This window comes from Pezoporus flaviventris, unplaced genomic scaffold (assembly GCF_033815535.1).
Source record: "Pezoporus flaviventris isolate CSIRO_AGI_PZ_B2104156 unplaced genomic scaffold, CSIRO_AGI_Pfla_v1 ptg000863l, whole genome shotgun sequence".
NCBI classification, from domain to species: Eukaryota; Metazoa; Chordata; class Aves; order Psittaciformes; family Psittacidae; genus Pezoporus; species Pezoporus flaviventris.
Window position 1 is genome coordinate 1 of NW_026893408.1, and position 26,311 is coordinate 26,311.

At 60.5% G+C, this 26,311-nt stretch overlaps 1 protein-coding gene across 1 annotated transcript; it reads left to right on the forward strand.

The window, feature by feature from the left end:
* The first annotated feature begins 15,517 nt into the window (after positions 1 to 15,517).
* Positions 15,518 to 26,070, forward strand: AGPAT1 (1-acylglycerol-3-phosphate O-acyltransferase 1). Its single transcript, XM_061444410.1, has 6 exons — positions 15,518 to 15,704; positions 17,864 to 17,997; positions 21,754 to 21,929; positions 23,275 to 23,370; positions 24,752 to 24,824; positions 25,922 to 26,070. Exons 1-6 carry the CDS (start codon positions 15,523 to 15,525, stop codon positions 26,068 to 26,070), a joined length of 810 nt encoding a protein of 269 aa, XP_061300394.1. The 5' UTR covers positions 15,518 to 15,522.
* The last annotated feature ends 241 nt before the right edge of the window (positions 26,071 to 26,311 follow it).

Below are 26,311 nucleotides of genomic sequence, written 5' to 3' on the forward strand. Positions count from 1 at the left end.
TTGTCGTGCCGCCACGCGATGGCGTCGCCGTCACCTCGCCACTCGATGACGTCACCCCCCTCACCGCACGGCGCCTCCTCATTGGCCAGCCCCGTCTCGTCCCCCAATGACGTCGCCCTCCTGAAGGCCAGCAGCGCCTCCATTGGCCGCTCCCAGAAGGGCGTCGCGGGCGTGAAGCGCCTCAAGCTGACGCTCAACGCCGGCGTTGCCGACGTCACCGCTGACGTCACGGGCCGCAGCCACGCCCCCTCCCCGCCCGCCATGCTCTCCAGGCAGGCCTCCAGAAGCTCCGCCCACCGCCCCTCGGCGCCCCCTAGCGTCAGCCACCGCCAACGCCCGCCCCCGGCGCTTGCCGCCAAGGGGCCCCAGCCAATGGCGGAAGGCGACGGCGGTGACGTCACGGCGGGGCGGACCAAGACGAGGCAGCGGGAGCCGGGCCCCGGGCGGGATAAGCCCCGCCCACGGCGGAAGATCCGCTTGGAGAAGGAGGAGTCGGGGCTCAGGCACCAATGGGAGCCCTCAGCCCCGCCCCCGGCCCCGCCCCCAGCCCCGCCCCCATCCTCATCCTCATCATCCCCTCCCCCATCCCATTCCCATTCCCCTTCCTCGGGCTCCCGTAGCCACGCCTCCTCCCGCCCCCAATCCCAAGGGTCCGCGCTCCCATTGGCCGGGGGAGGCGGAGGGGGCGTGGCCTCGTCGAGGGGAGGAGCCGGATTGGGCGAGGGAGGGAGGGAGGAAGGGGGGGTGGGGAAGGGCGCTGAGCCCTCATTGGGTGGGGGAGCAAGGGCTGTGATGGCATTGGTCGGCGGCTGGAGGCGGCTCTTCCCATTGGTCGGGGATGGGTCGTCATTGGTTGGGCCTTGCAGCGCTGTGTCCTCATTGGCTGGGGCTTGCAATGCTGTGTCCTCATTGGCTGCACCTTGCAGCGCTGTGTTCTCATTGGCTGCACCTTGCAGCGCTGCATCCTCATTGGCCGGGGCTTGCAATGCTGCGTCCTCATTGGCTGCACCTTGCAGTGCTGCGTCGTCATTGGCTGCACCTTGCAGTGCTGCGTCCTCATTGGCTGCACCTTGCAGCGCTGCATCCTCATTGGCCGGGGCTTGCAATGCTGCGTCCTCATTGGCTGGGGTTCCAGGTGCAGCGTCCTCATTGGTCAGCTTGGAGACCTCTGCCTCCTGATTGGCCGCTCCCGCCAGCCCCGCAGCCTCATTGGTGGGGCCCTCGCGCGCTGCCATCTCATTGGTGGGCTGTTGCCCCCCGCCGCTCTCATTGGCTGACGCCTTCCCCTGTCCCCTCACGCCATTGGCCGCCTCTGCTCCCCCGCTGTCCTCATTGGCCCTCTCCATACCCGCCCTTCCTCCATTGGCCGCACCTCTCGCCTCTCTCTTCCGATTGGCCGCGTCCCCCGGCGCCTCCCGCACCTTATTGGCTCCTCCTTTCAACGCCGCCTCCCCATTGGCCGACATTCCTCCCTCGCCCAATCGCCGCGGCCTAGGGGAGAGAAGGGGCGGAGCCTCGTCAACTGAGGTCACCCGTGACGTCACTTCCGGTCACGCCTCCAATAGGCCGAAACCGGTTCCTATGGAAACGTTTCCCCCTCCCCCTCCCCCCCCCTCCCCTTTTCGGTTCCCCTCCCCCCCCCTCCCCCCCCTCCCCCCCCGTTACCGGGGGCCGGGTCACGTGGTGCGATGACGTCGTCGCCGCTTTAAGAGCGGCGGCGGCGGCGGCGGCGGCGTCAGAGCGGCGGGGGGTGGTGGGCGGGGCCAGCGGCGCGCATGCGCCGGGGGGTTGGGGCGCGGTGATTGGTCGGTGGGGAGAGGGGAGGCGGGCGCTGATTGGCTGAGGGAGGAGGAAGGGGGGTGGGGGGGGGAAGATGGCGGCGCTGGGGCTGAGCGGGGCCGCGCGGTTCCGGGGTGGGGCCTGCGAGGGGCGGGGCTAAATGGGGAGGGGAGGGCGGGGCTAAAGGGGGGAAGAGGCGGCGATTGGTTGAGGGGGGGAACGGGGAGGGGTTTGGGGGGGGCTTGAAGGAGGGGTAAGGGGGGCGTGGTTTAGGGAGGGGGCGTGGCTTAGGGAGGGGTTCGCAAAGGGGGCGTGGCTTGCGGAGGGGTTGGCTGGGGGCGTGGCTTGGGGAGGGGTTCGCTTTAGGGGCGTGGCTTGGGGAAGGGGCGTGGCTTTGGGGCTTGCTTGGGACGTCGCTTGTGGGGGGCGTGGCTTAGGGCGGGGTTCGTTTCAGGGGGCGTGGCTTGGGGAGGGGTTCGATTTAGGGGGAGTGGCTTGTGGGAGGGGCTTGGCTTGGGACCCCATAGAGCCCGTAGAGCCCATAGAGGCCCCATAGAGTCCATAGAGACCCATAGAGGCCATAGAGACCCATAGAGCCCATAGAGACCCCATAGAGCCCATAGAGACCCATAGAGACCCCATAGAGACCCATAGAGTCCATAGAGACCCATAGAGGCCATAGAGACCCCATAGAGCCCATAGAGCCCCATAGAGACCCATAGAGACCCATAGAGGCCATAGAGCCCAGAGAGACCCCATAGAGACCCCATAGAGACCCCATAGAGCCCAGAGAGGCCATAGAGCCCATGGGGACCCAGAGAGACCCCATAGAGACCCCATAGAGCCCATAGAACCCATAGAGGCCTCATAGAGACCCATAGACACCCATAGAGATCCATAGAGAGAGACCCATAGAGAGATACCCATAGAATCCCCATAGAGCCCACAGAGACCCCATAGAGCCCATAGAGACCCCATAGAGCCCATAGGGACCCAGAGACCCACAGAGGCCCCATAAAGACACCATAGAGACCCCATAGAGACCTCATAGAGTCCATAGAGACCCCATAGAGACCCCATAGAGCCCATAGAGATCCATAGAGAGATACCCATAGAGACCCAATAGAGACCCCATAGAGCCCATAGGGACCCATAGAGATACATGGAGCCCATAGAGACCCCATAGAGACCCCATAGAGACCCCATAGAGACCCCATAGAGACCCCATAGAGGCCCATAGTGACCCCGTAGAGGCCCCATAGAGGCCACAGAGGCCATAGAGCCCGTAGAGACCCATAGAGCCCATAGAGCCTGTAGAGACCCCATAGAGCCCATAGAGACCCCATAGAGACCCCATAGAGCCCATAGAGACCCCATAGAGAACCCATAGAGCCTATAGGGCCCATAGAGACACATAGAGGCCCCATAGAGACTCCATAGACCCCAGAGAGACCCCATAGAGACCCCATAGAGCCCATAGGGACCCAGAGAGACCCCATAGAGACCCCATAGAGCCCATGGGGACCCAGAGAGACTCCATAGAGCCCATAGAATCCCATAGAGGCCCCATAGAGCCTGTAGAGACCCATAGAGCCCATAGAGACCCATAGAGACTCCATAGAGCCCGTAGAGGCCCCATAGAGCCCGTAGAGACCCATAGAGCCCATAGACCCCCATAGAGGCCCCATAGAGCCCGTAGAGACCCATAGAGGCCATAGAGGCCCCATAGAGGCCCCATAGAGGCCCCATAGAGACTCCCCATAGAACTCACCATAGCGACCCATGGAGCCCAATAACCCCCCATAGACACCCCATAGATCCCCTTAGAGCCGCATAGACCCCCCCATAGACCCCCCATAGATCCCCATAGACCCCCATAGACCCCCCATAGAGCCCCCATAGACCCCCATACCCACCCCATAGACACCCATAGACCCCCATAGACCCCCATACCCACCCCATAGAGCCCCCTAGCCCCCATTACGCCCCATAACCGCCCCATAACCCCCTGTTCCCCCCCCCCCCAGCAAGTCCTCGGTGCCTATGGGGCTGCTCAGTGACTGCCAGAGCCTGAACCGGAGCGAGAACCTGAGGTGAGGGGGGGCTATGGGGACCCATTGACCCCATTACCCCCATTGCACCCCCATTGCATCCATTGCCCCCCATTGCCCCCATTGCATCCATTGCATCCATTGCACCCCATTGCCCCCATTGACCCCATTACCCTCATTACCCCATAGACCCCCATTACCCCCATTGTCCCCATTGCCCCCATTGTGCCCATGACCCCCATGGCCCCCATTACCCCCATTGCCCCATTGCCCTGATTGCCCCATTACCCCCATAGACCCCCATTGTCCCCTTTGCCCCCATTGCCCCATTACCCACATTACCCCCATTGCCCCCATTGCCCTCATTACCCCCATTACCCCCATTCACCCCCATTGCCCCCATTGCCCCCCCCAGCTCCATTCCCGGCCGCCATCTCTCACCATGAGGACACTTTCTGCATCGTCTCCTTCCGCAGGGTATGGGGGCAATGGGGGCAATGGGGGCAATGGGGGGTAATGGGGGGCAATGGGGGGCAATGGGGGCAATGGGGGGCAATGGGGGTCAAGAGGGCAATGAGGCAATGGGGCCAATAGGGGTCAATGGGGGGTAATGGGGTCAATGTGGGGCAATGGGGGTAATGGGGAGCAATGGGGTCAATGGGGGTAATGGGGGTCAATGGAGGGCAATGGGGGGCAATGGGGTCAATGGGGGTCAAGAGGGCAATGAGGCAATGGGGCCAATAGGGGTCAATGGGGGGTAATGGGGGCAATGTGGGGCAATGGGGGGTAATGGGGAGCAATGGGGTCAATGGGGGTAATGGGGGTAATGGGGGTCAATGGAGGGCAATGGAGTCAGTGGGGGCAATGGGGGCAATGGGGGCAATGGGGCCAATGGGGGGCAATGGGGGTAATGGGGGTCAATGGGGGGCAACGGGGGTCAATGGGGGTCAATGTGGGTCAATGGGGAGCAATGGGATCAATGGGGGATAATGTGGGGCAATGGGGTCAATGGGGGTCAATGGGGTCAATGGGGTCAATGGAGGTCAATGGGGGGCAATGGGGGGGCAATGGGGGTAATGGGGGGTAATTGCTCTTCCTGGGGTCCCAGGACCCATAGGGAGGGTCCCATTGCCATGGGTGGGGGGGGGGGGTCACATTGGTTGGGGGTCCCCAATGCAGTCTGGGTATCACTATTGGGGTGTCCCATTGCTTGGGGGGGGGTCCCCATTGCCATGGGGGGGGGTCCCCATCACCATTGGGGTATCCCATTGACAAAGGGGGGGTCCCCATCACCATTGGGGTATCCCATTGACAAAAGTGGGGGTCCCCATCACCATTGGGGTATCCCATTGACAAAACGGGGGGGTCCCCATTGCTATTGGGGGGTCCCCATCACCATTGGGGTATCCCATTGACAAAAGGGGGGGGTCCCCATTGCTATTGGGGGGTCCCCATCACCATTGGGGTATCCCATTGACAAAGTGGGGGTCCCCATCACCATTGGGGTATCCCATTGACAAAGGGGGGGTCCCCATCACCATTGGGGTATCCCATTGACATAAGGGGGGGGTCCCCATTGCTATTGGGGGGTCCCCATCACCATTGGGGTATCCCATTGACAAAAAGGGGGGGTCACCATTGCTATTGGGGGGTCCCCATCACCATTGGGTTATCCCATTGACAAAAGTGGGGGTCCCCATCACCATTGGGTTATCCCATTGACAAAAGGGGGGGTCCCCATCACCATTGGGGTATCCCATTGACAAAGTGGGGGTCCCCATCACCATTGGGGTATCCCATTGACAAAAGGGGGGGTCCTCATCACCATTGGATTATCCCATTGACAAAGTGGGGGTCCCCATCACCATTGGGGTATCCCATTGACAAAAAGGGGGGTCACCATTGCTATTGGGGGGTCCCCATCACCATTGGGTTATCCCATTGACAAAAGGGGGGGTCCCCATCACCATTGGGTTATCCCATTGACAAAGGGGGGGTCCCCATTGCCAAGGGGGGGGGTCCCCATCACCATTGGGGTATCCCATTGACAAAAGGGGGGGTCCTCATCACCATTGGATTATCCCATTGACAAAGTGGGGGTCCCCATCACCATTGGGGTATCCCATTGACAAAGGGGGGGTCCCCATTGCCAAGGGGGGGGGTCCCCATCACCATTGGGGTATCCCATTGACAAAAAGGGGGGTCCTCATCACCATTGGGGTATCCCATTGACAAAGTGGGGGTCCCCATCACCATTGGGGTATCCCATTGACAAAAGGGGGGGGTCCCCATTGCTATTGGGGGGTCCCCATCACCATTGGGGTATCCCATTGACAAAGGGGGGGTCCCCATCACCATTGGGGTATCCCATTGACAAAAGGGGGGGGTCCCCATTGCTATTGGGGGGTCCCCATCACCATTGGGGTATCCCATTGACAAAAGTGGGGGTCCCCATCACCATTGGGGTATCCCATTGACAAAAAGGGGGGGTCACCATTGCTATTGGGGGGTCCCCATCACCATTGGGTTATCCCATTGACAAAAGGGGGTTCCCCATCACCATTGGGGTATCCCATTGACAAAAGGGGGGGTCCCCATCACCATTGGATTATCCCATTGACAAAGGGGGGTCCCCATTGCCATGGGGGGGGGTCCCCATTGCCTTTGGGTTATCCCATTGACAAAGGGAGGGGTCAATGAATAGCGCCCCCTCCCGCGTGGGAACCACGTTCAAGCCACGCCCCTTTTGGGTCATCAATGAATGGCGCCCCCCCCCCCCCCCCCCGTGGGAACCGCGTTCAAGCCCCGCCCCTTTCCCGTTCTCAATGAATGGCGCTCCCCCGTGGGAACCTCGTTCAGGCCACGCCCCTTTTGGGTCATCAATGAATGGCGCCCCCCCGTAGGAACCGCGTTTAGGCCACGCCCCTTTTCGGTCATTAATGAATCCCCCCCCCCCCCCCCCCCCCCGTGGGAACCGCTTTTAAGCCACGCCCCTTCCCCTTCATCAATGAATGGCGCCCCCTCGTGGGAACCACCTTCAAGCCCCGCCCCTTTTGGGTCATCAATGAATGGCACCCCCCGTGGGAACCGCGTTTAAGCCACGCCCCTTCCCCTTCATCAATGAATGGCGCCCCCCCGTGGGAACCACGTTCAAGCCCCGCCCCTTTTTCGGTCATCAATGAATACCACCCACCCGTGGGAACCGCTCTTAAGCCCCGCCCACTCGAGTTTAGCCACGCCCCTCTCCCATAGAGACCAATTCTAAAGGGCTGGGTCTAAGCCGCGCCCCTCCCTCCTAGGCCCCCCCCCCACGCCCCCCCCGCACTTCCCATTGGCCACATCGGGACCAAGCCCCTCCCACCGGCAGCACTTAGCCCCGCCCCCTCCTGCTCAGCCCCCGCCCCCCGCCGCCATCTTCCGCCTCTGCCTCGCCCCCTATTGGCTGAGAGCGGCCCCCCGGCGGCTCGCTATTGGTCAGCTCCTCCATCAATCAATCCCCTCGGCTTCTGATTGGCTTTCCCGGGCTCAAGGGGGCGGTTCCTCCGCGCCCAAAATGGCGGCCGGCGTTACCATGGCGGACGCTCAGCGGGAGGGTGGTGGTGGTTGGGGGGGGGGGGAAGGCTTCCTATTGGCTGCCCGGGCGTCGCTATGGTAACGACGCACGGAGCGCTGCACCTGATTGGTTGCCGGGAGGGGGCGGGGCTGCGTCTGACGTCACTTCCGCCTGCGCGGCCGCAGCGGGGGGAAGGGGCCGCAGCCGCCGCCGCGGTACCGGAGGGAACGGAGGGGGGGGGAACGGGACCGGGGGGGGGGGGAGGGGAGGGGATGGAAGGGGGGGGGAGGGGAGCCCGTTTTGGGGTGATTTAAGCCGGATTTGGGTGTTCAGAGGCGTTTTTGGGGTGGTTTGGGGCGTTTCGGGGGGGGCCGGGCCCGTTTCGGGTCGGTGGGAGCGGGGTTTGGGGGGCGTTTAAACGGTTTGGGGCGTTTTTGGGGGGATTTGGGGCGTTTGAACGCGTTTTTGGGGGGGGGAGGGCGGGTTTGGGGCGTTTCAAGGCGTTTTTGGGGTGATTTTAACCCCGTTTCGGGACGTTTGAGGCCGTTTCTGAGGTGCCTGAACCCGGTTTTGGGGCGTTCGAGGCCGTTTCTGAGGTGCCTGAACCCGTTTTGGGGCGTTTGAGGCCGTTTCTGATGTATTTTAGCCCGGTTTTGGGGCGTTTCAAGGCGTTTTTGGGGTGATTTTAGCCCCGTTTGGGGACGTTTGAGGCCGTTTCTGAGGTGCCTGAACCCGTTTTGGGGACGTTTTAGCCCGTTTCTGGGGTGTTTGTACTCGGTTTTGGGGTGTTTTGGGGCGTTTGAGGCCGTTTCTAAGGTGCCTGAACCCGTTTTGGGGCGTTTTAGGCCGTTTCTGATGTATTTTAGCCTGGTTTTGGGGCGTTTCAAGGCGTCTTTTGGGGTGATTTTAGCCCCGTTTGGGGACGTTTGAGACCGTTTCTGGGGTGTTTGTACTCGGTTTTGGGGTGTTTTGGGGTGTTTTAGCCCGTTTCTGAGGTGCCTGAACCCGTTTTGGGGCGTTTTAGCCCGTTTCTGGGGTGTTTGTACTCGGTTTTGGGGTGTTTTGGGGTGTTTTAGCCCGTTTCTGAGGTGCCTGAACCCGTTTTGGGGCGTTTTAGGCCGTTTCTGATGTATTTTAGCCCGGTTTTGGGGCGTTTCAAGGCGTTTTTTGGGGTGATTTTAGCCCCGTTTGGGGACGTTTGAGACCGTTTCTGGGGTGCCTGGACCCGTTTTGGGGCGTTTGAGGCCGTTTCTGGGGTGAATGAACCCGTTTTGGGGACGTTTTAGCCCGTTTCTGGGGTGTTTGAACTCGGTTTTGGGGTGTTTTGGGGCGTTTTTGGCCGTTTCTGAGGTGCCTGAACCCGTTTTTGGGGACGTTTTAGGCCGTTTCTGGGGTGTTTGAACCCGTTTTGGGGGTGTTTTAGCCCGTTTCTGGGGTGTTTGTACTCGGTTTTGGGGTGTTTTTGGGCGTTTTAGCCCCGTTTTTGAGGTGCCTGAACCCGGTTTTGGGGCGTTTGAGGCCGTTTCTGAGGTGCCTGAACCCGGTTTTGGGGCGTTTGAGGCCGTTTCTGAGGTGCCTGAACCCGGTTTTGGGGCGTTTGAGGCCGTTTCTGAGGTGCCTGAACCCGGTTTTGGGGCGTTTGAGACCGTTTCTGAGGTGCCTGAACCCGTTTTGGGGCGTTTTAGGCCATTTCTGGGGTGTTTGAACTCAGTTTTGGGGTGTTTTGGGGCGTTTTAGCCCGTTTCTGAGGTGCCTGAACCCGTTTTGGGGCATTTTAGGCCGTTTCTGATGTATTTTAGCCTGGTTTTGGGGCGTTTCAAGGCGTCTTTTGGGGTGATTTTAGCCCCGTTTGGGGACATTTGAGACCGTTTCTGAGGTGCCTGGAACCGTTTTGGGGTGTTTTAGCCCGTTTCTGCGGTGTTTGAACCCGTTTTGGGGGCGTTTTAGCCCGTTTCTGGGGTGTTTGAACTGGTTTTTGGGGTGTTTTGGGGCGTTTTAGGCCGTTTCTGAGGTGCCTGAACCCGTTTTGGGGCGTTTTAGCCCGTTTCTGATGTAGTTTAGCCCGGTTTTGGGGCGTTTCAAGGCGTTTTTTTGGGGTGATTTTAGCCCCGTTTGGGGACGTTTGAGACCGTTTCTGGGGTGCCTGGACCCGTTTTGGGGCGTTTGAGGCCGTTTCTGGGGTGTTTGAACCCGTTTTGGGGACGTTTTAGCCCGTTTCTGGGGTGTTTGCACTCGTTTTTGGGGTGTTTTGGGGCGTTTTAGCCCTTTTCTGAGGTGCCTGAACCCGTTTTGGGGCGTTTTAGGCCGTTTCTGATGTAGTTTAGCCCAGTTTTGGTGCGTTTCAAGGCGTTTTTTTGGGGTGTTTTTAGCCCCGTTAGAGGCCGTTTCTGAGGTGCCTGAACCCGGTTTTGGGGCATTTTAGCCCGTTTCTGGGGTGTTTGAACTCGGTTTTGGGGTGTTTTGGGGAGTTTTAGCCCGTTTCTGAGGTGCCTGAACCCATTTGGGGGGGGGGGTTGGGGCGTTTTAGCCCGTTTCTGGAGTGTTTTTAGCCCGGTTTTGGGGTGTTTATGCCCGTCTTGGGGGTGTTTTGGGGAGTTTTAGGTCGTTTCTGAGGTGCCTGAACCCGTTTTGGGGCATTTTAGCCCGTTTCTGATGTACTTTAGCCCGGTTTTGGGGTGTTTCAGCCCGTGTCTGGGGTGTTTTTAGCCCGGTTTTGGGGTGTTTATGCCCGTTTTCGGGGTGTTTTGGGGCGTTTTAGGTCGTTCCTGAGGTGCCTGAACCCGTTTTGGGGCATTTTAGCCCATTTCTAGGGTGTTTGAACTCGTTTTGGGGGTGTTTTGGGGCATTTTAGGCCGTTTCTGTTGTGTTTGAACTCGGTTTTGGGGTGTTTTGGGGTGTTTTAGCCCGTTTCTGAGGTGCCTGAAGCCGTTCTGGGGCATTTTAGGCCGTTTCTGATGTATTTTAGCCCAGTTTTGGGGTGTTTCAGCCCATTTCTGGGATGTTTTTAGCCCCATCTGGGGACGTTTTAGCCCGTTTCTGGGGTGTTTGAACCCGTTTTGGGGGTGTTTTGGGGCGTTTGAGCCCGTTTCTGGGATGTTTGAACTCGTTTTGGGGCGTTTCAGCTCGTTTCTGATGTACTTTAGCTCGGTTTTGGGGTGTTTCAGCCCATGTCTGGGGTGTTTTAGCCCGTTTTCGGGGTGTTTTGTGGCGTTTTAGCCCGTTTCGGAGTTGCCTGAACCCGTTTCGGGAGTGTTTTGGTTCGTTTTAGCCGGTTTCTGGGGTGTTTGAACCCTTTTTGGGGTGTTTTGGGGCGTTTTAGCCCGTTTATGATGTAGTTTAGCCTGTTTTTGGGGTGTTTCAGCCCGTTTCTGTCTTGTCTAAGCCGGGTTTTGGGGTGTTTGAGCCCAGTTTTGGGGGTGTTTGTGGGCGTTTGAGCCCAGATTTGGGGGTGTTTTAGCTCATTTTGGGGTGGTTTAGCCCGGTTTTGCTTCTGTTTTGGGGTGTTCCAGCTCGTTTCTGGGGTGTTTCAGCCCGTTTTGGGGTGTCAGAGCCCGTTATTGGAGAGGTTTAGCCCATTTCTGGTGTGATTTAGCCCTGTTTTGGGGCATTTGAGTCCATTTTTTGGGTGTTTTGGGCCATCTGATCCCAGTTTTGGGCCGTTTCTGGGATGTTTGAGCCCGTTTCTGGGGTGTTTGAGCCCGTTTTGGGATGTCTGAGCGCGGTTTTGGTGTGCTTCGGGGTGTTTTAGCTCGTTTTGGGGGTGGTTTAGCCTGGTTTTGGGGTGTTTTGGGGCGTTTGAGCCCGTTTTTGGCGTTTTTCAGCCCGTTTCTGGGGCGTTTGAGCCCGTTTCTGGGTGTTTCCTCCCGGTTTTGGTGTGTTTTAGCCCCTTTTTGGAGTGTTTCTGGTGCTTTTGCGCCTATCTCTGGGCGTTTCAGCCCGTTTCTGAGGGGTTTCGGGGTGTTTCAGCCCGTTTCTGGCGTGTTCTTGTTGCGTTTGCCCCCGGTTTTGGGGTGTTTCTGGCCGTTTGAGCCCGTTTCTGGGGTGTTTCAGCCCGTTTCTGGTGTGTTTGCGCCCGTTTCGGGGTGTTTCTGATGCGTTTCAGCCCGGTTTTGGTGTGTTTGAGCCCGTTTCTGGATGTTTCATCCCGTTTCTGGAGCGTTTGATCCCGGTTTTGGAGGGTTTCTGCTGCGTTTGCGCCCGTTTCGGGGTGTCTGATCCCAAATTTGGTGGCTTTGAGCCCGTTTCTGGGGTGTTTCTGGGTGTCTGATCCCGGTTTTGGTGGGTTTGAGCCCGTTTAGGAGTGGGTTTCGGGTGTTTCAGCCGGTTTCGGGTGCCTTTGAGCCCGGTTTTGGTGCGTTTCAACCCGTTTCTGGTGCATTTCGACCCGTTTCGGGTGCGTTTCGGCCCGTTTCTGGGGTGTTTCTAGGTGTCTGGTCCCGTTTTTGGTGGGTTTGAGCCCGTTTTGGAGTGGTTTTGGGGTGTTTCAGCCTGTTTCAGGTCTGTTCTCGTGCGTTTGAGCCCGTTTCTGGGGTGTTTCTGCCTGTTTCTGGGTGTCTGATCCCAGTTTTGGTGGGTTTGAGCCCGTTTTTGGAGTGGCTTTGGAGCGTTTGAGCCCGTTTCGGGTGCGTTTGAGCCCGGTTCGAGTCCTTTCGCGCCCGTTTCTGGGGCGTTTCGGCCCATTTCTGGAGTGTTTCTGGGTGTCTGATCCCGTTTCGGGTCCGTTGGGGGCCGTTTCTGTTGCGTTCTCCCCCGTTTCTGTTGCGTTCTCGCCCGTTTCGGGTCTGTTCCCGCCCGTTTCTAGTGCGTTTCGGGTCCGTTCGCGCCCGTTTTGGGTCCGTTCGCGCCCGTTTTCTATGCGTTTCGGGACCGTTGGGGCCCATTCCGGGTCCGTTGGCGGCCGTTTCGGGTCCGTTCGCTCCCATTTCTGTTGCGTTCTCGCCCGTTTCGGGTCCGTTGGCGCCCGTTTTTTATGCGTTTGAGCCCGTTTTCTGTGCGTTTCGGCCCGTTTCGGGTCCGTTCGCGCCCGTTTTTTATGCGTTGTCGCCCGTTTCTGTTGCGTCCTCGCCCGTTTCTGTTGCGTCCTCGCCCGTTTCTGTTGCGTCCTCGCCCGTTTCTGTTGCGTCCTCGCCCGTTTCTGTTGCGTCCTCGCCCGTTTCTGTTGCGTCCTCGCCCGTTTCGGGTCCGTCCTCGCCCGTTTCGGGTCCATCCTCGCCCGTTTCTGTTGCGTTCTCGCCCGTTTCGGGTCCGTTTTCGCCCGTTTCTGTTGCGTCCTCGCCCGTTTCTGTTGCGTCCTCGCCCGTTTCTGTTGCGTCCTCGCCCGTTTCTGTTGCGTTCTCGCCCGTTTCGGGCGTTTCTGTTGCGTTCTCGCCCGTTTCTGTTGCGTCCTCGTCCATTTCTGTTGCGTCCTCGCCCGTTTCGGGTCCGTTGGGGCCCATTTTTTATGCGTTTGAGCCCGTTTTTTCTGCGTTCTCGCCCGTTTCAGTTCCGTTGGGGCCCATTTCTGTTGCGTCCTCGCCCGTTTCGGGTCCATTGGCGCCCGTTTCTCGCCCGTTTCTCGCCCGTTTCGGCTCCGTTTTCTCCCGTTTTCTGTGCGTTTCTGTTGCGTTCTCTCCCGTTTCAGGTCCGTTGGCGCCCGTTTTTTATGCGTTTGAGCCCGGTTTTTGTGCGTTTCGGCCCGTTTCTGTTGCGTTCTCGCCCGTTTCTGTTGCGTTCTCGCCCGTTTCTGTTGCTTTCTCGCCCGTTTTCTGTGCGTTTCTGTTGCGTTCTCGCCCTTTTCGGGTCCGTTCTCGCCCATTTTGGACCCGTTCTGGCCCCTTCTCGCCCGTTTTGGGCCCGTCCTCGCCCGTTTCTGTTGCGTCCCCGCCCGTTTCGGGTCCGTTCTCGCCCGTTTCGGGTCCGTCCTCGCCCTTTTCTGTTGCGTCCCCGCCCGTTTCTGTTGCGTTCTCGCCCGTTTCGGGTCCGTTCTCGCCCGTTTTGGACCCGTTTCTGTTGCTTTCTCGCCCGTTTCTGTTGCTTTCTCGCCCGTTTCTGTTGCTTTCTCGCCCGTTTCTGTTGCGTCCCCTCCCGTTTCGGGTCCGTTCTCGCCCGTTTTGGGCCCGTCCTCGCCCGTTTCTGTTGCGTCCCTTCCCGTTTCGGGTCCGTTTTCGCCCATTTCTGTTGCGTCCTCGCCCGTTTCTATTGCGTCCTCGCCCGTTTCTGTTGCGTCCCCGCCCGTTTCGGGTCCGTCCTCGCCCGTTTCGGGTCCCTTTTCGCCCGTTTCGGGTCCGTTCTCGCCCGTTTCTGTTGCGTCCCCGCCCGTTTCTGTTGCGTTCTCGCCCGTTTCGGGTCCGTTCTCGCCCGTTTTGGACCCGTTCTGGCCCGTTCTCGCCCGTTTTGGGCCCGTCCTCGCCCGTTTCTGTTGCTTTCTCGCCCGTTTCTGTTGCGTCCCCTCCCGTTTCGGGTCCGTTTTCGCCCGTTTCTGTTGCGTCCTCGCCCGTTTCTTTTGCGTCCTCGCCCGTTTCTGTTGCTTTCTCGCCCGTTTCTGTTGCGTCCCTTCCCGTTTCGGGTCCGTTTTCGCCCGTTTCGGGTCCGTTCTCGCCCGTTTTGGGCCCGTCCTCGCCCGTTTCTGTTGCGTCCCCTCCCGTTTCGGGTCCGTTTTCGCCCATTTCTGTTGCGTCCCCTCCCGTTTCGGGTCCGTTTTCGCCCATTTCTGTTGCGTTCTCGCCCGTTTCGGGTCCGTCCCCGCCCGTTTCGGGTCCGTCCTCGCCCGTTTCTGTTGCTTTCTCGCCCGTTTCTGTTGCGTTCTCGCCCGTTTCGGGTCCGTTCTCGCCCATTTTGGACCCGTTCTGGCCCCTTCTCGCCCGTTTTGGGCCTGTCCTCTCCCGTTTCTGTTGCTTTCTCGCCCGTTTCTGTTGCTTTCTCGCCCGTTTCTGTTGCGTCTTCGCCCGTTTCTGGTGCGTCCCCGCCCGTTTCGGGTCCGTTTTCGCCCGTTTCTGTTGCGTCCTCGCCCGTTTCTGTTGCTTTCTCGCCCGTTTCGGTTCTGTTTTCGCCCGTTTCTGTTGCGTCCCCTCCCGTTTCGAGTCCGTTTTCGCCCGTTTCTGTTGCTTTCTCGCCCGTTTCTGTTGCTTTCTCGCCCGTTTCTGTTGCTTTCTCGCCCGTTTCTCTTGCTTTCTCGCCCGTTTCTCTTGCTTTCTCGCCCGTTTCTCTTGCTTTCTCGCCCGTTTCTGTTGCGTCCCCTCCCGTTTCGAGTCCGTTTTCGCCCATTTCTGTTGCGTCCTCGCTCGTTTCTGTTGCTTTCTCGCCCGTTTCTGTTGCTTTCTCGCCCGTTTCTGTTGCTTTCTCGCCCGTTTCGAGTCCGTTTTCGCCCGTTTCTGTTGCTTTCTCGCCCGTTTCGAGTCCGTTTTCGCCCGTTTCTGTTGCTTTCTCGCCCTTTTCGGGTCCGTTTTCGCCCATTTCTGTTGCGTCCCCTCCCGTTTCGAGTCCGTTTTCGCCCGTTTCTGTTGCGTCCCCGCCCGTTTCGAGTCCGTTTTCGCCCGTTTCTGTTGCTTTCTCGCCCGTTTCGGGTCCGTTTTCGCCCGTTTCTGTTGCTTTCTCGCCCGTTTCGAGTCCGTTTTCGCCCGTTTCTGTTGCTTTCTCGCCCTTTTCGGGTCCGTTTTCGCCCATTTCTGTTGCGTCCCCTCCCGTTTCGAGTCCGTTTTCGCCCGTTTCTGTTGCGTCCCCTCCCGTTTCGAGTCCGTTTTCGCCCGTTTCTGTTGCGTCCCCGCCCGTTTCGGGTCCGTTTTCGCCCGTTTCTGTTGCGTCCCCGCCCGTTTCGAGTCCGTTTTCGCCCATTTCTGTTGCGTCCCCGCCCGTTTCGGGTGCGTTTCCGCCCGTTTCTGTTGATTTCTCGCCCGTTTCGGTTCCGTTTTCGCCCGTTTCTGTTGCGTCCCCGCCCGTTTCGAGTCCGTTTTCGCCCGTTTCTGTTGCTTTCTCGCCCTTTTCGGGTCCGTTTTCGCCCGTTTCTGTTGCGTCCCCGCCCGTTTCGGGTCCGTTTTCGCCCGTTTTTGTTGCGTCCCCGCCCGTTTCGAGTCCGTTTTCGCCCGTTTCTGTTGCGTCCCCGCCCGTTTGAGCTCCGTCGCTGCCCGTTGCCGGGTGCGAGCCCCCTCTCCCCCCCCCCAGGCCATGTCTCCGTGGCTGTGCGTGCTGCTGGCGCTGGGCGCGGTGCTGCTGCCGTTGCTGTACGGGCGCTGGGGCCGGTTCCGGTTCTGGTGCAAGATGGGGTTCTACAACGGCTGGATCCTGGTGCTGGCCCTCGCCGCCATCCCCCTCTGCGCCCCCCGCGGCCGCGACGTCGAGAACATGAAGTGAGGCCGTGGGGCGCTATGGGGCCGCCGTGGGGCGCTATTGGGGGGAGTTATGGGGGGCTATGGGGGGGGTTATGGGGGTCTATGGGGCTCTATGGAGGGGGCTATGGGGGGGGTTATGGGGGTCTATGGGGCTCTATGGAGGGGGCTATGGAGGGGGCTATGGGGGGGTTATGGGGGTCTATGGGGCTCTATGGAGGGGGCTATGGGGGGGGTTATGGGGGTTATGGGGGTCTATGGGGCTCTATGGAGGGGGCTATGGGGGGGTTATGGGGGTCTATGGGGCTCTATGGAGGGGGCTATGGGGGGGGTTATGGGGGTCTATGGGGCTCTATGGAGGGGGCTATGGGGGGGGTTATGGGTGTCTATGGGGCTCTATGGAGGGGGCTATGGGGGGGGTTATGGGGGTCTATGGGGCTCTATGGAGGGGGCTATGGGGGGGTTATGGGGGTCTATGGGGCTCTATGGGGGCTCTGTGGGACTCTATGGGGGGGTTATGGGGCTCTATGTGGGGGCCAATGGGTCCCTATAGGGGGGCTATGGGGTCCTGTAGGGGTCTATGGGGTGTCCATGGGGGGGTTATGGGGGTCTATGGGGCTCTATGGGGGGGGCTATGGGGGGTCTATGGGAGTCTATAGGGGGGGTTATGGGGCTCTATGGGGGGGCTATGGGGTCCTATGGGGGTCTATGGGGTGTCCATGGGGGGGTTATGGGGGTCTATGGGGCTCTAGGAGGGGGTTATACGGCTCTATGGAGGGGGCTATGGGGTCCTCTAGGGGGTCTATGGGGTGTCTATGGGGGTCCATGGGGGGGTTATGGGGGTCTATGGGGCTCTATGGGGGGGGGTCTATGGGGGGCTATGGGGTGTCCATGGGGCTCTGTGGAGGGTTATGGGTATCTATGGGGCTCTATGGTAGGTTATGGGGTGTTTCTCAGGCTTTATGGGGGGGCTGTGGGGGGGTCTATGGGACTCTATGGAGGTTATGGGGCTCTATGGAGCTCTATGGGGGGTTATGGGGGGCTATGGGGGGTTATACAGGGCTATGGGGGGGGCTATGGGGGTCTGTACGGGGGTCTGTGGGGTATCTATGGGGCTCTATGGGGGGGTTATGGGGCGTTATTGGGGGTCTATGGGGCTCTAAGGAGGGTTATGGGGGGCTTTGGGGGGGTTATGGGGCTCTATGGGGGGCTATGGGGGGTTATACAGGGCTATGGGGGGGATCTATGGGGCTCTATACGGGGGTTATGGGGCTCTGTGGGAGCCTATGGGGGCTCTGTGGGGTATCTATGGGGCTCTATGGGGGGGGTATAGAGGGTCTATGGGGGGTTATAGGGGCTCTATGGGGGGGTTATGGGGGTCTATGGGAGCCTATGGGGGGCTCTGTGGGGTACTTATGGGGCTCTATGGGGGGGTTATGGGGGGTCTATGGGGATCTATGGGGGGGTTATGGGGGTCTATAGGGATCTATGGGAGCCTATGGGGGGTTCTGTGGGGTACCTATGGGGGGGTTATGGGGGGTTTATGGGGGGGTTATGGGGCTCTATGGGGATCTATGGGGCGCTCTGTGGGGTACTTATGGGGCTCTATGGGGGGTTATAGGGGGTCTGTGGGGATCTATGGGGGGGTTATGGGGGTCTATGGGGCTCTATGGGGGGGTTATGGGGGTCTGTGGGAGCCTATGGGGCGCTCTGTGGGGTATTTATGGGGCTCTATGGGGGGGTTTATGTGGGGTCTGTGGGGGGGACTCCGGAGGTGTCCGAGGGGATGATTCTATAGGTTTCTATGGGTCTCTCTCTATGGGGTTTCTGTGGGTCTGTCTCTATGGGTCTCTATGGGTTTCTATGGTTTCTATGGGTCGCTGTGGGTCTCTATGGGTCTCTATAGGTTTCTGTGGGTCTCTATGGCTTCTATGGGTCTCTATGGGTCTCTATGGGTCTCTATGGGTCTCTATGGGTCTCTATGGTCTCTATGGGTCTCTATGTGTCTCTATGGGGTCTCTATGGGTCTCTATGTGTCTCTATGTGTCTCTATGGGTCTCTATGGGTCTCTATGGTCTCTATGGGTCTCTATGTGTCTCTATGGGTCTCTATGGGTCTCTATGGGTCTCTATGGGTCTCTATGTGTCTCTATGGGGTCTCTATGGGTCTCTATGGGGCAGGATCATCCGGGCGCTGCTGCAGCACGTCAAGCGCCTCTATGGGATCCGCATGGCCGTGAGGGGGGCCCAGCTCCTGCCCCCCCGCCAGCCCTATGTGGTGGTGAGCAACCACCAGAGCTCCCTGGACCTCATGGGTGCGTGCCCCACACCTGCCCCATAGACACCCCATAGACACCCCATAGACACCCCATGGACACCCCATGGACACCCCATAGCCGCCCCATAGACACCCCATAGCCACCCCATAGCCACCCCATAGACACCCCATAGACATCCCATGGACACCCCATAGACATCCCATAGACACCCCATAGACACCCCATAGACACCCCATGGACACCCCATAGACACCCCATAGACACCCCATGGACACCCCATAGACACCCCATAGACACCCCATAGACACCCCATAGACACCCCATGGACACCCCATAGATACCCCATAGACATCCCATAGACACCCCATGGACACCCCATAGCCGCCCCATAGCCGCCCCATAGACACCCCATAGACACCCCATAGATACCCCATGGACACCCCATGGACACCCCATAGCCGCCCCATAGCCGCCCCATGGACACCCCATGGACACCCCATAGACACCCCATAGACACCCCATAGACACCCCATAGACACCCCATAGATACCCCATAGACACCCCATAGATACCCCATGGACACCCCATAGATACCCCATAGACATCCCATAGACACCCCATGGACACCCCATGGACACCCCATGGACACCCCATAGCCGCCCCATAGACACCCCATAGACACCCCATGGACACCCCATAGACACCCCATGGACACCCCATGGACACCCCATAGCCGCCCCATAGCCACCCCATAGCCGCCCCATAGACACCCCATAGACACCCCATAGACACCCCATAGATACCCCATAGATACCCCATGGACACCCCATGGACACCCCATGGACACCCCATAGACACCCCATAGACACCCCATAGCTGCCCCATGGACACCCCATAGACACCCCATAGACACCCCATAGACACCCCATAGACATCCCATGGACACCCCATAGACACCCCATAGACACCCCATAGACACCCCATAGACACCCCATGGACACCCCATGGACACCCCATAGACACCCCATAGCCACCCCATAGACACCCCATAGACACCCCATGGACACCCCATAGACACCCCATAGACACCCCATGGACACCCCATAGATACCCCATAGACATCCCATAGACACCCCATGGACACCCCATAGCCGCCCCATAGCCGCCCCATAGACACCCCATAGACACCCCATAGATACCCCATGGACACCCCATGGACACCCCATAGCCGCCCCATAGCCGCCCCATGGACACCCCATGGACACCCCATAGACACCCCATAGACACCCCATAGACACCCCATAGACACCCCATAGATACCCCATAGACACCCCATAGATACCCCATGGACACCCCATAGATACCCCATAGACATCCCATAGACACCCCATGGACACCCCATAGACACCCCATGGACACCCCATGGACACCCCATAGCCGCCCCATAGACACCCCATAGACACCCCATGGACACCCCATAGACACCCCATGGACACCCCATGGACACCCCATAGCCGCCCCATAGCCGCCCCATAGCCACCCCATAGCCGCCCCATAGACACCCCATAGACACCCCATAGACACCCCATAGATACCCCGTAGCCACCCCATAGCCACCCTATAGGTGCCCCATAGCCACCTCACACCCTGCCCCATAGGCTGCCCTATAGCTACCCTATAGGCGCCCCATAGACACGTCACACCCTGTCCCACTCCCTGCCCCATAGCCATTCTATAGCCTGCCCCACATCTGCCCCATAGGCTGCCCCATAGCCGCCCTATAGGCACCCCATAGCCACCTCACACCCTGCCCCATAGGCTGCTCCATAGCCACCCTATAGGCGCCCCATAGACACATCACACCCTGTCCCACTCCCTGCCCCATAGCCATTCTATAGTCTGCCCCACATCTGCCCCATAGTCACCCCCCAGCCTGCCCCACAGACACCCCTCACCCTGCCCCATAGCTGCTCTATAGCCTGCCCCACACCCTGCCCCATAGCCTGTCCTATAGCCACCCCATGGGCACCTCACACCCTGTCCCACTCCCTGCCCCATAGCCATCCTATAGCCTGCCCCACACCTGCCCCATAGAAACCTCAGACCCTGCCCCGCATCTGCCCCATAGACACCCCCCAGCCTGCCCCACACGCTGCCCCATAGCCTGCCACAGAGGCACCCCATAGCCTGCCCCATAGACACCCCACACGCTGCCCCATAGCCTGCCCCATAGACGCTTCACACAATGCTCCACATCCTGCCCCACACCTGTCCCATCGCTTGCCCCATTGACACCTCACGCCCTGCCCCACACCCTGCCACGTAGCCATCCTATAGCCTGCCCCACACCTGCCCTATAGCCTGCCCCACAGACACCCCACAGTGTGCCCCATAGGCTACCCCATAGCTTGCCCCACAGACACCCCACACTCTGCCCCATAGCTGGCCCATAGCCTGCCCATTGACACCCCATAGCCTGCCTCACAAACACCCCACACTCTACCCCACAGCCACCCCATAGCCACCCCACACTCAGCCCCATAGCTGCCACATAGCCTGCCCCATAGCCACCCCATAGACTGCCCCATAGCCTGCCCCATTGACACCCCACACTCAGCCCCATAGTCTGCCCCATAGCCACCCCATAGCCCACCCCACAGCCTGCCCCATAGCCACCCCATAGCCACCCCATAGCCTGCCCCACAGCCACCCCACACTCAGCCCCATAACCACCCCACAGCCACCCCACACTCAGCTCCACAGCCACCCCATAGCCACCCTATAGCCTGCCCTACAGCCACCCCACAGCCGCCCCACACTCAGCCCCACACTCAGCCCCATAGCCACCCCACCGCCTGCCCCACAACCACCCCATAGCCACCCCATAACCACCCCATAGCCACCCCACAGCCTGCCCCATACCCACCCCATATCCTGCCCCATAACCACCCCACAGCCACCCCATAACCACCCCATAGCCACCCCACAGCCACCCCACAGCCACCCCATACCCACCCCACAGCCACCCCACAGCCACCCCATACCCACCCCACAACCACCCCACAGCCACCCCATACCCACCCCACAGCCACCCCATAACCACCCCACAGCCACCCCATACCCACCCCATACCCACCCCACAGCCACCCCACAGCCACCCCATAACCACACCACAGCCACCCCATACCCACCCCACATCCTGCCCCACAACCACCCCATAGCCTGCCCCATAACCACCCCATAACCATCCCATACCCACCCCACCGCCTGCCCCACAACCACCCCACAGCCACCCCATACCCACCCCACAGCCACCCCACATCCTGCCCCATAACCACCCCACAGCCACCCCATACCCACCCCATAGCCACCCCACATCCTGCCCCATAACCACCCCACAGCCACCCCATACCCACCCCATACCCACCCCACCGCCTGCCCCACAGCCACCCCATACCCCCCCCACATCCTGCCCCACACCCACCCCACAGCCACCCCATACCCACCCCACATCCTGCCCCACAACCACCCCACAGCCACCCCATACCCACCCCACATCCTGCCCCACAACCACCCCACAGCCACCCCATACCCACCCCACATCCTGCCCCACAACCACCCCACAACCACCCCACAGCCACCCCATAACCACCCCACAGCCACCCCATACCCACCCCACATCCTGCCCCACAACCACCCCACAACCACCCCACAGCCACCCCATAACCACCCCATAACCACCCCATACCCACCCCACACCCACCCCACAGCCACCCCATACCCACCCCACAGGGATGATGGAGGTGCTGCCCGACCGCTGCGTGCCCATCGCCAAGCGGGAGCTGCTCTTCATGGGCGCCGTGGGGCTCGTGTCCTGGTTGGGGGGCATCATCTTCATCGACCGGCGCCGGCCCCGCGACGCCATCAGCACCATGGCCCAGGCCGCGCACACCATGCTGAGCCAGGACGTGAGCGCGCTGTGGGGCTGCCCCATGGATGCTATGGGGCTGGGGGGGGTCTATGGGGCTGGGATCTATAGGGATCTATGGGGCAGAGGGGGTTCTATGGGGCAGCACCATGGCCCAGGCCGCGCACACCATGCTGAGCCAGGACGTGAGCGCGCTGTGGGGCTGCCCCATGGATGCTATGGGGCTGGGGGGGGTCTATGGGGCTGGGGGTCTGTGGGGATCTATGGGGCAGAGGGGATTCTATGGGGCAGTGTCATGGCCCAGGCCGCGCACACCATGCTGAGCCAGGACGTGAGCGCGCTCTGGGGCTGCCCCATGGATGCTATGGGGCTGGGGGGGTTCTATGGGGCTGGGATCTATGGGGTTCTATGGGGCAGCACCATGGCCCAGGCCGCGCACACCATGCTGAGCCAGGACGTGAGCGCGCTCTGGGGCTGCCCCATGGATGCTATGGGGCTAGGGGGGTTCTATGGGGCTGGGATCTATGGGGTTCTATGGGGCAGCACCATGGCCCAGGCCGCGCACACCATGCTCAGCCAGGACGTGAGCGCGCTCTGGGGCTGCCCCATGGACGCTATGGGGCTGGGGGGGTTCTATGGGGCTGGGATCTATGGGGATCTATGGGGCAGAGGGGGTTCTGTGGAGCAGAAGGGTTCTATGGGGCAGTGCCATGGCCCAGGCCGCACACACCATGCTGAGCCAGGACGTGAGCGCGCTGTGGGGCTGCCCCATGGATGCTATGGGGCTGGGGGGGGTCTATGGGGCTGGGATCTATAGGGATCTATGGGGCAGAGGGGGTTCTATGGAGCAGTGCCATGGCCCAGGCCGCGCACACCATGCTGAGCCAGGACGTGAGCGCGCTCTGGGGCTGCCCCATGGACGCTGTGGGGCTTGGGGGGGGTCTATGGGGCTGGGATCTATAGGGATCTATGGGGCAGAGGGGGTTCTATGGGGCAGCACCATGGCCCAGGCCGCGCACACCATGCTGAGCCAGGACGTGAGCGCACTGTGGGGCTGCCCCATGGATGCTATGGGGCTGGGGGGCTTCTATGGGGCTGGGATCTATGGGGATCTATGGGGCAGCGCCATGGCCCAGGCCGCGCACACCATGCTCAGCCGCTCCATGAGGCCACTATGGGGCTGCCCCATAGCTTCTATGGGGATCAGTGGGGATCTGTGGGGCAGAGGGGATTCTATGGGGCAGCACCATGGCCCAGGCCGCACGCACCATGCTCAGCCAGGCCATGAGGGCTCTGTGTTACCCCCCCCCCCCCCCCCCCCGTGTCTCTATGGGGCCCCCCCCATGCATCGCTATGGGGCAGCCCCACACGTCTCTGCCCCCCAGGTGCGGGTCTGGGTCTTCCCGGAGGGGACGCGCAACCACAGCGGCTCGATGCTGCCCTTCAAGCGCGGGGCCTTCCACTTGGCCGTGCAGGCGCAGGTGGGGCGCTAGGGGGCAGCTGTGGGGCAGGGGTTCTATGGGGCGGGGGGGGGGTCTCTATGGGGCAGGGGTGGGGTTCTGTGGGGCTCTATGGGGCAGGGGGGGGGTTCTATGGGGCAGGGTTGGGGTTCTGTGGGTCTATGGGGCAGGGGTTCTATGGGGCGGGGGGGGGGTCTGTGGGTCTATGGGGCAGGGGTTCTATGGGGCAGGGGTGGGGTCTCTATGGGGCAGGGGTGGGGTTCTATGGGGCAGGGGTGGGGTTCTGTGGGTCTATGGGGCAGGGGTTCTATGGGGCGGGGGGGGTCTCTATGGGGCAGGGGTGGGGTCCTATGGGGCGGGGGGGGGTCTCTGTGGGGCTCTATGGGGCAGGGGTGGGGTAATGTGGGGCAGGGGTGGGGTTCCATGGGTCTCTGTGGGGCAGAGTTGGGATTCTATGGGGCAGGGGTGGGATTCTGTGGGTCTATGGGGCAGTGATGGGGTTCTGTGGGGTCTCTGTGGGGCTCTATGGGGCAGGTTTGGGGTTCTATGGGTCTCTGTGGGGCAGGGGTCGGGTTCTATGGGGCAGGGGTGGGTCTCTGTGGGGCAGGGGTGGGGTTCTGTGGGTCTATGGGGCAGGGGTGGTGCTCTATGGGGCAGTGGTGGGGTTCTGTGGGGTCTCTGTGGGGCTCTATGGGGCAGGGTTGGGGTTCTATGGGGCAGGGGTGGGGTTCTATGGGGTCTCTATAGGGCAGGGGTGGGGTTCTATGGGTCTCTATGGGGCATGGGTGGGGTTCTATGGGGTCTCTATGGGGCAGGGTGGGGGTTCTATGGGGCAGGGTTGGGGTTCTGTGGGGTCTCTGGGGCAGGGGTGGGGTTCTATGGGTCTCTGGGGTTCTATGGGGTCTCTATGGGGCATGGGTGGGGCTCTATGGGTCTCTATGGGGCAGGGTTGGGGCTCTATGGGGCAGCTATGGGTCTCTGTGGGGCAGGGGTGGGGGTCTCTGGGTCTCTATGGGGCAGCTATGGGGTGGGTATGGGGCTCTATGGGTTTCTGTGGGTTCTCTATGGGGCCTCTGGAGCAGCTGTGAGGCTCTATGGGGCAGCCGTGGGGCTCTATGGGGTGGCCATGGGGCTCTGTGGGCCTCTAGGGGGTCTCTATGGGGCAGCCATGGGGCTCTATGGGGTGGCCATGGGGCTCTATGGGCCTCTAAGGGGTCCCTATGGGGCAGCTGTGGGCCTCTATGGGCCTCTAGGGGGTCCCTGTGGGGCAGGCGTGGGGCTCTATGGGGCAGCCATGGAGCTCTATGGGGCAGGCGTGGGGCTCTATGGGGCAGGTGTGGGGCTCTATGGGGCAGCCATGGGGCTCTATGGGGCAGCCCCACTGAGCCCTCCTGCCCCACAGGTCCCCGTTGTCCCCATTGTCATCTCCTCCTACCAGCACTTCTATAGCAAACGGGAGCGGAGATTCACCCCCGGTGAGGAGCTGTGGGGCAGGGCGCTCTATGGGGCTCTATGGGGCTCTATGGGGCTCTATGGGGCTCTGTGGGGCTCTATGGGGTTCTATGGGGCTCTATGGGGCTCTATGGGGCTCTATGGGGCTCTATGGGGCTCTATGGGGCTCTATGGGGTTCTATGGGGCTCTATGGGGCTCTATGGGGTCTGTGGGGCTCTATGGGGCTCTATGGGGTCTGTGGGGCTCTATGGGGCTCTATGGGGTTCTATGGGGCTCTATGGGGTTCTATGGGGTTCTATGGGGCTCTATGGGGCTCTATGGGGTCTGTGGGGCTCTATGGGCTCTATGGGGTTCTATGGGGCTCTATGGGGCTCTATGGGGGTCTATGGGGTTCTATGGGGTCTGTGGGGGCTCTATGGTGTCTATGGGGCTCTATGGGACTCTGTGGGGCTCTATGGGGTCTATGGGGCTCTATTGGTCTGTGGGGCTCTATGGGGCTCTATGGGTCTCTATGGGGCTCTATGGGGTCTCTATGGTCTCTATGTGTCTCTATGTGTCTCTATGTGTCCCTATGTGTCCCTATGTGTCTCTATGTGTCCCTATGGTCTCTATGTGTCTCTATGTGTCTCTATGTGTCCCTATGTGTCCCTATGGTCTCTATGTGTCTCTATGTGTCTCTATGTGTCCCTATGTGTCCCTATGTGTCCCTATGTGTCCCTACGTGTCTCTATGGTCTCTATGTGTCTCTATGTGTCTCTATGTGTCCCTATGTGTCCCTATGTGTCTCTATGTGTCTCTATGGTCTCTATGTGTCCCTATGTGTCTCTATGTGTCTCTATGTGTCCCTATGTGTCTCTATGTGTCTCTATGTGTCCCTATGTGTCTCTATGTGTCTCTATGTGTCTCTATGTGTCCCTATGTGTCTCTATGTGTCCCTATGTGTCCCTATGTGTCTCTATGGGTCTCTATGTGTCCCTATGTGTCCCTATGTGTCCCTATGTGTCTCTATGGTCTCTATGTGTCTCTATGTGTCTCTATGTGTCTCTATGTGTCTCTATGGTCTCTATGGGTCTCTATGGTGTCCCCATGGTGTCCGTGGGTCCCGTCTCTCTGCCCCAGGCCGCTGTGTGATCCAGGTGCTGCCCCCTCTCCCCACCGCGGGTTTGGGGCCCGACGACGTCCCCGCCCTCACCGAGCGCGTCCGCGCCGCGATGCTCGAGGCCTTCGAGGCCCTGGAGGCCGAGCTCTGCCCCACAGCGCCCCAGTGACTCCCCTCCCCCCACCCCCCCCACCCCCGCCCCGTGGGGCGAGGACTGAGCCGTGTGTGGGGCACGGAGAGGAGGTGGAGGCGATGGGGGGGGGTGGGGGTGGGGGGGGGGGTGTGGTGGGACCCATAAGTGAGATGTGGAGTGGGGCGGTTGGAAGAGGGGGACCCATAGCGGGTGTGGAGCGACCCATAAGTAACGTGGAGCGACCCATAAGTAACGCGTGGACCCATGGTGGGGCGTG

What these genes read in the sequence shown, in the direction of transcription:
- AGPAT1 (XM_061444410.1), top strand. Translation starts at nt 15,523, where the DNA reads ATGTCTCCGTGGCTGTGCGTGCTGCTGGCGCTGGGCGCGGTGCTGCTG. An exon ending in CGCGACGTCGAGAACATGAA is followed by an intron (nt 15,705 to 17,863) that starts GTGAGGCCGTGG and finishes TCTATGGGGCAG; the next exon opens with GATCATCCGGGCGCTGCTGC. An exon ending in GAGCTCCCTGGACCTCATGG is followed by an intron (nt 17,998 to 21,753) that starts GTGCGTGCCCCA and finishes CCCACCCCACAG; the next exon opens with GGATGATGGAGGTGCTGCCC.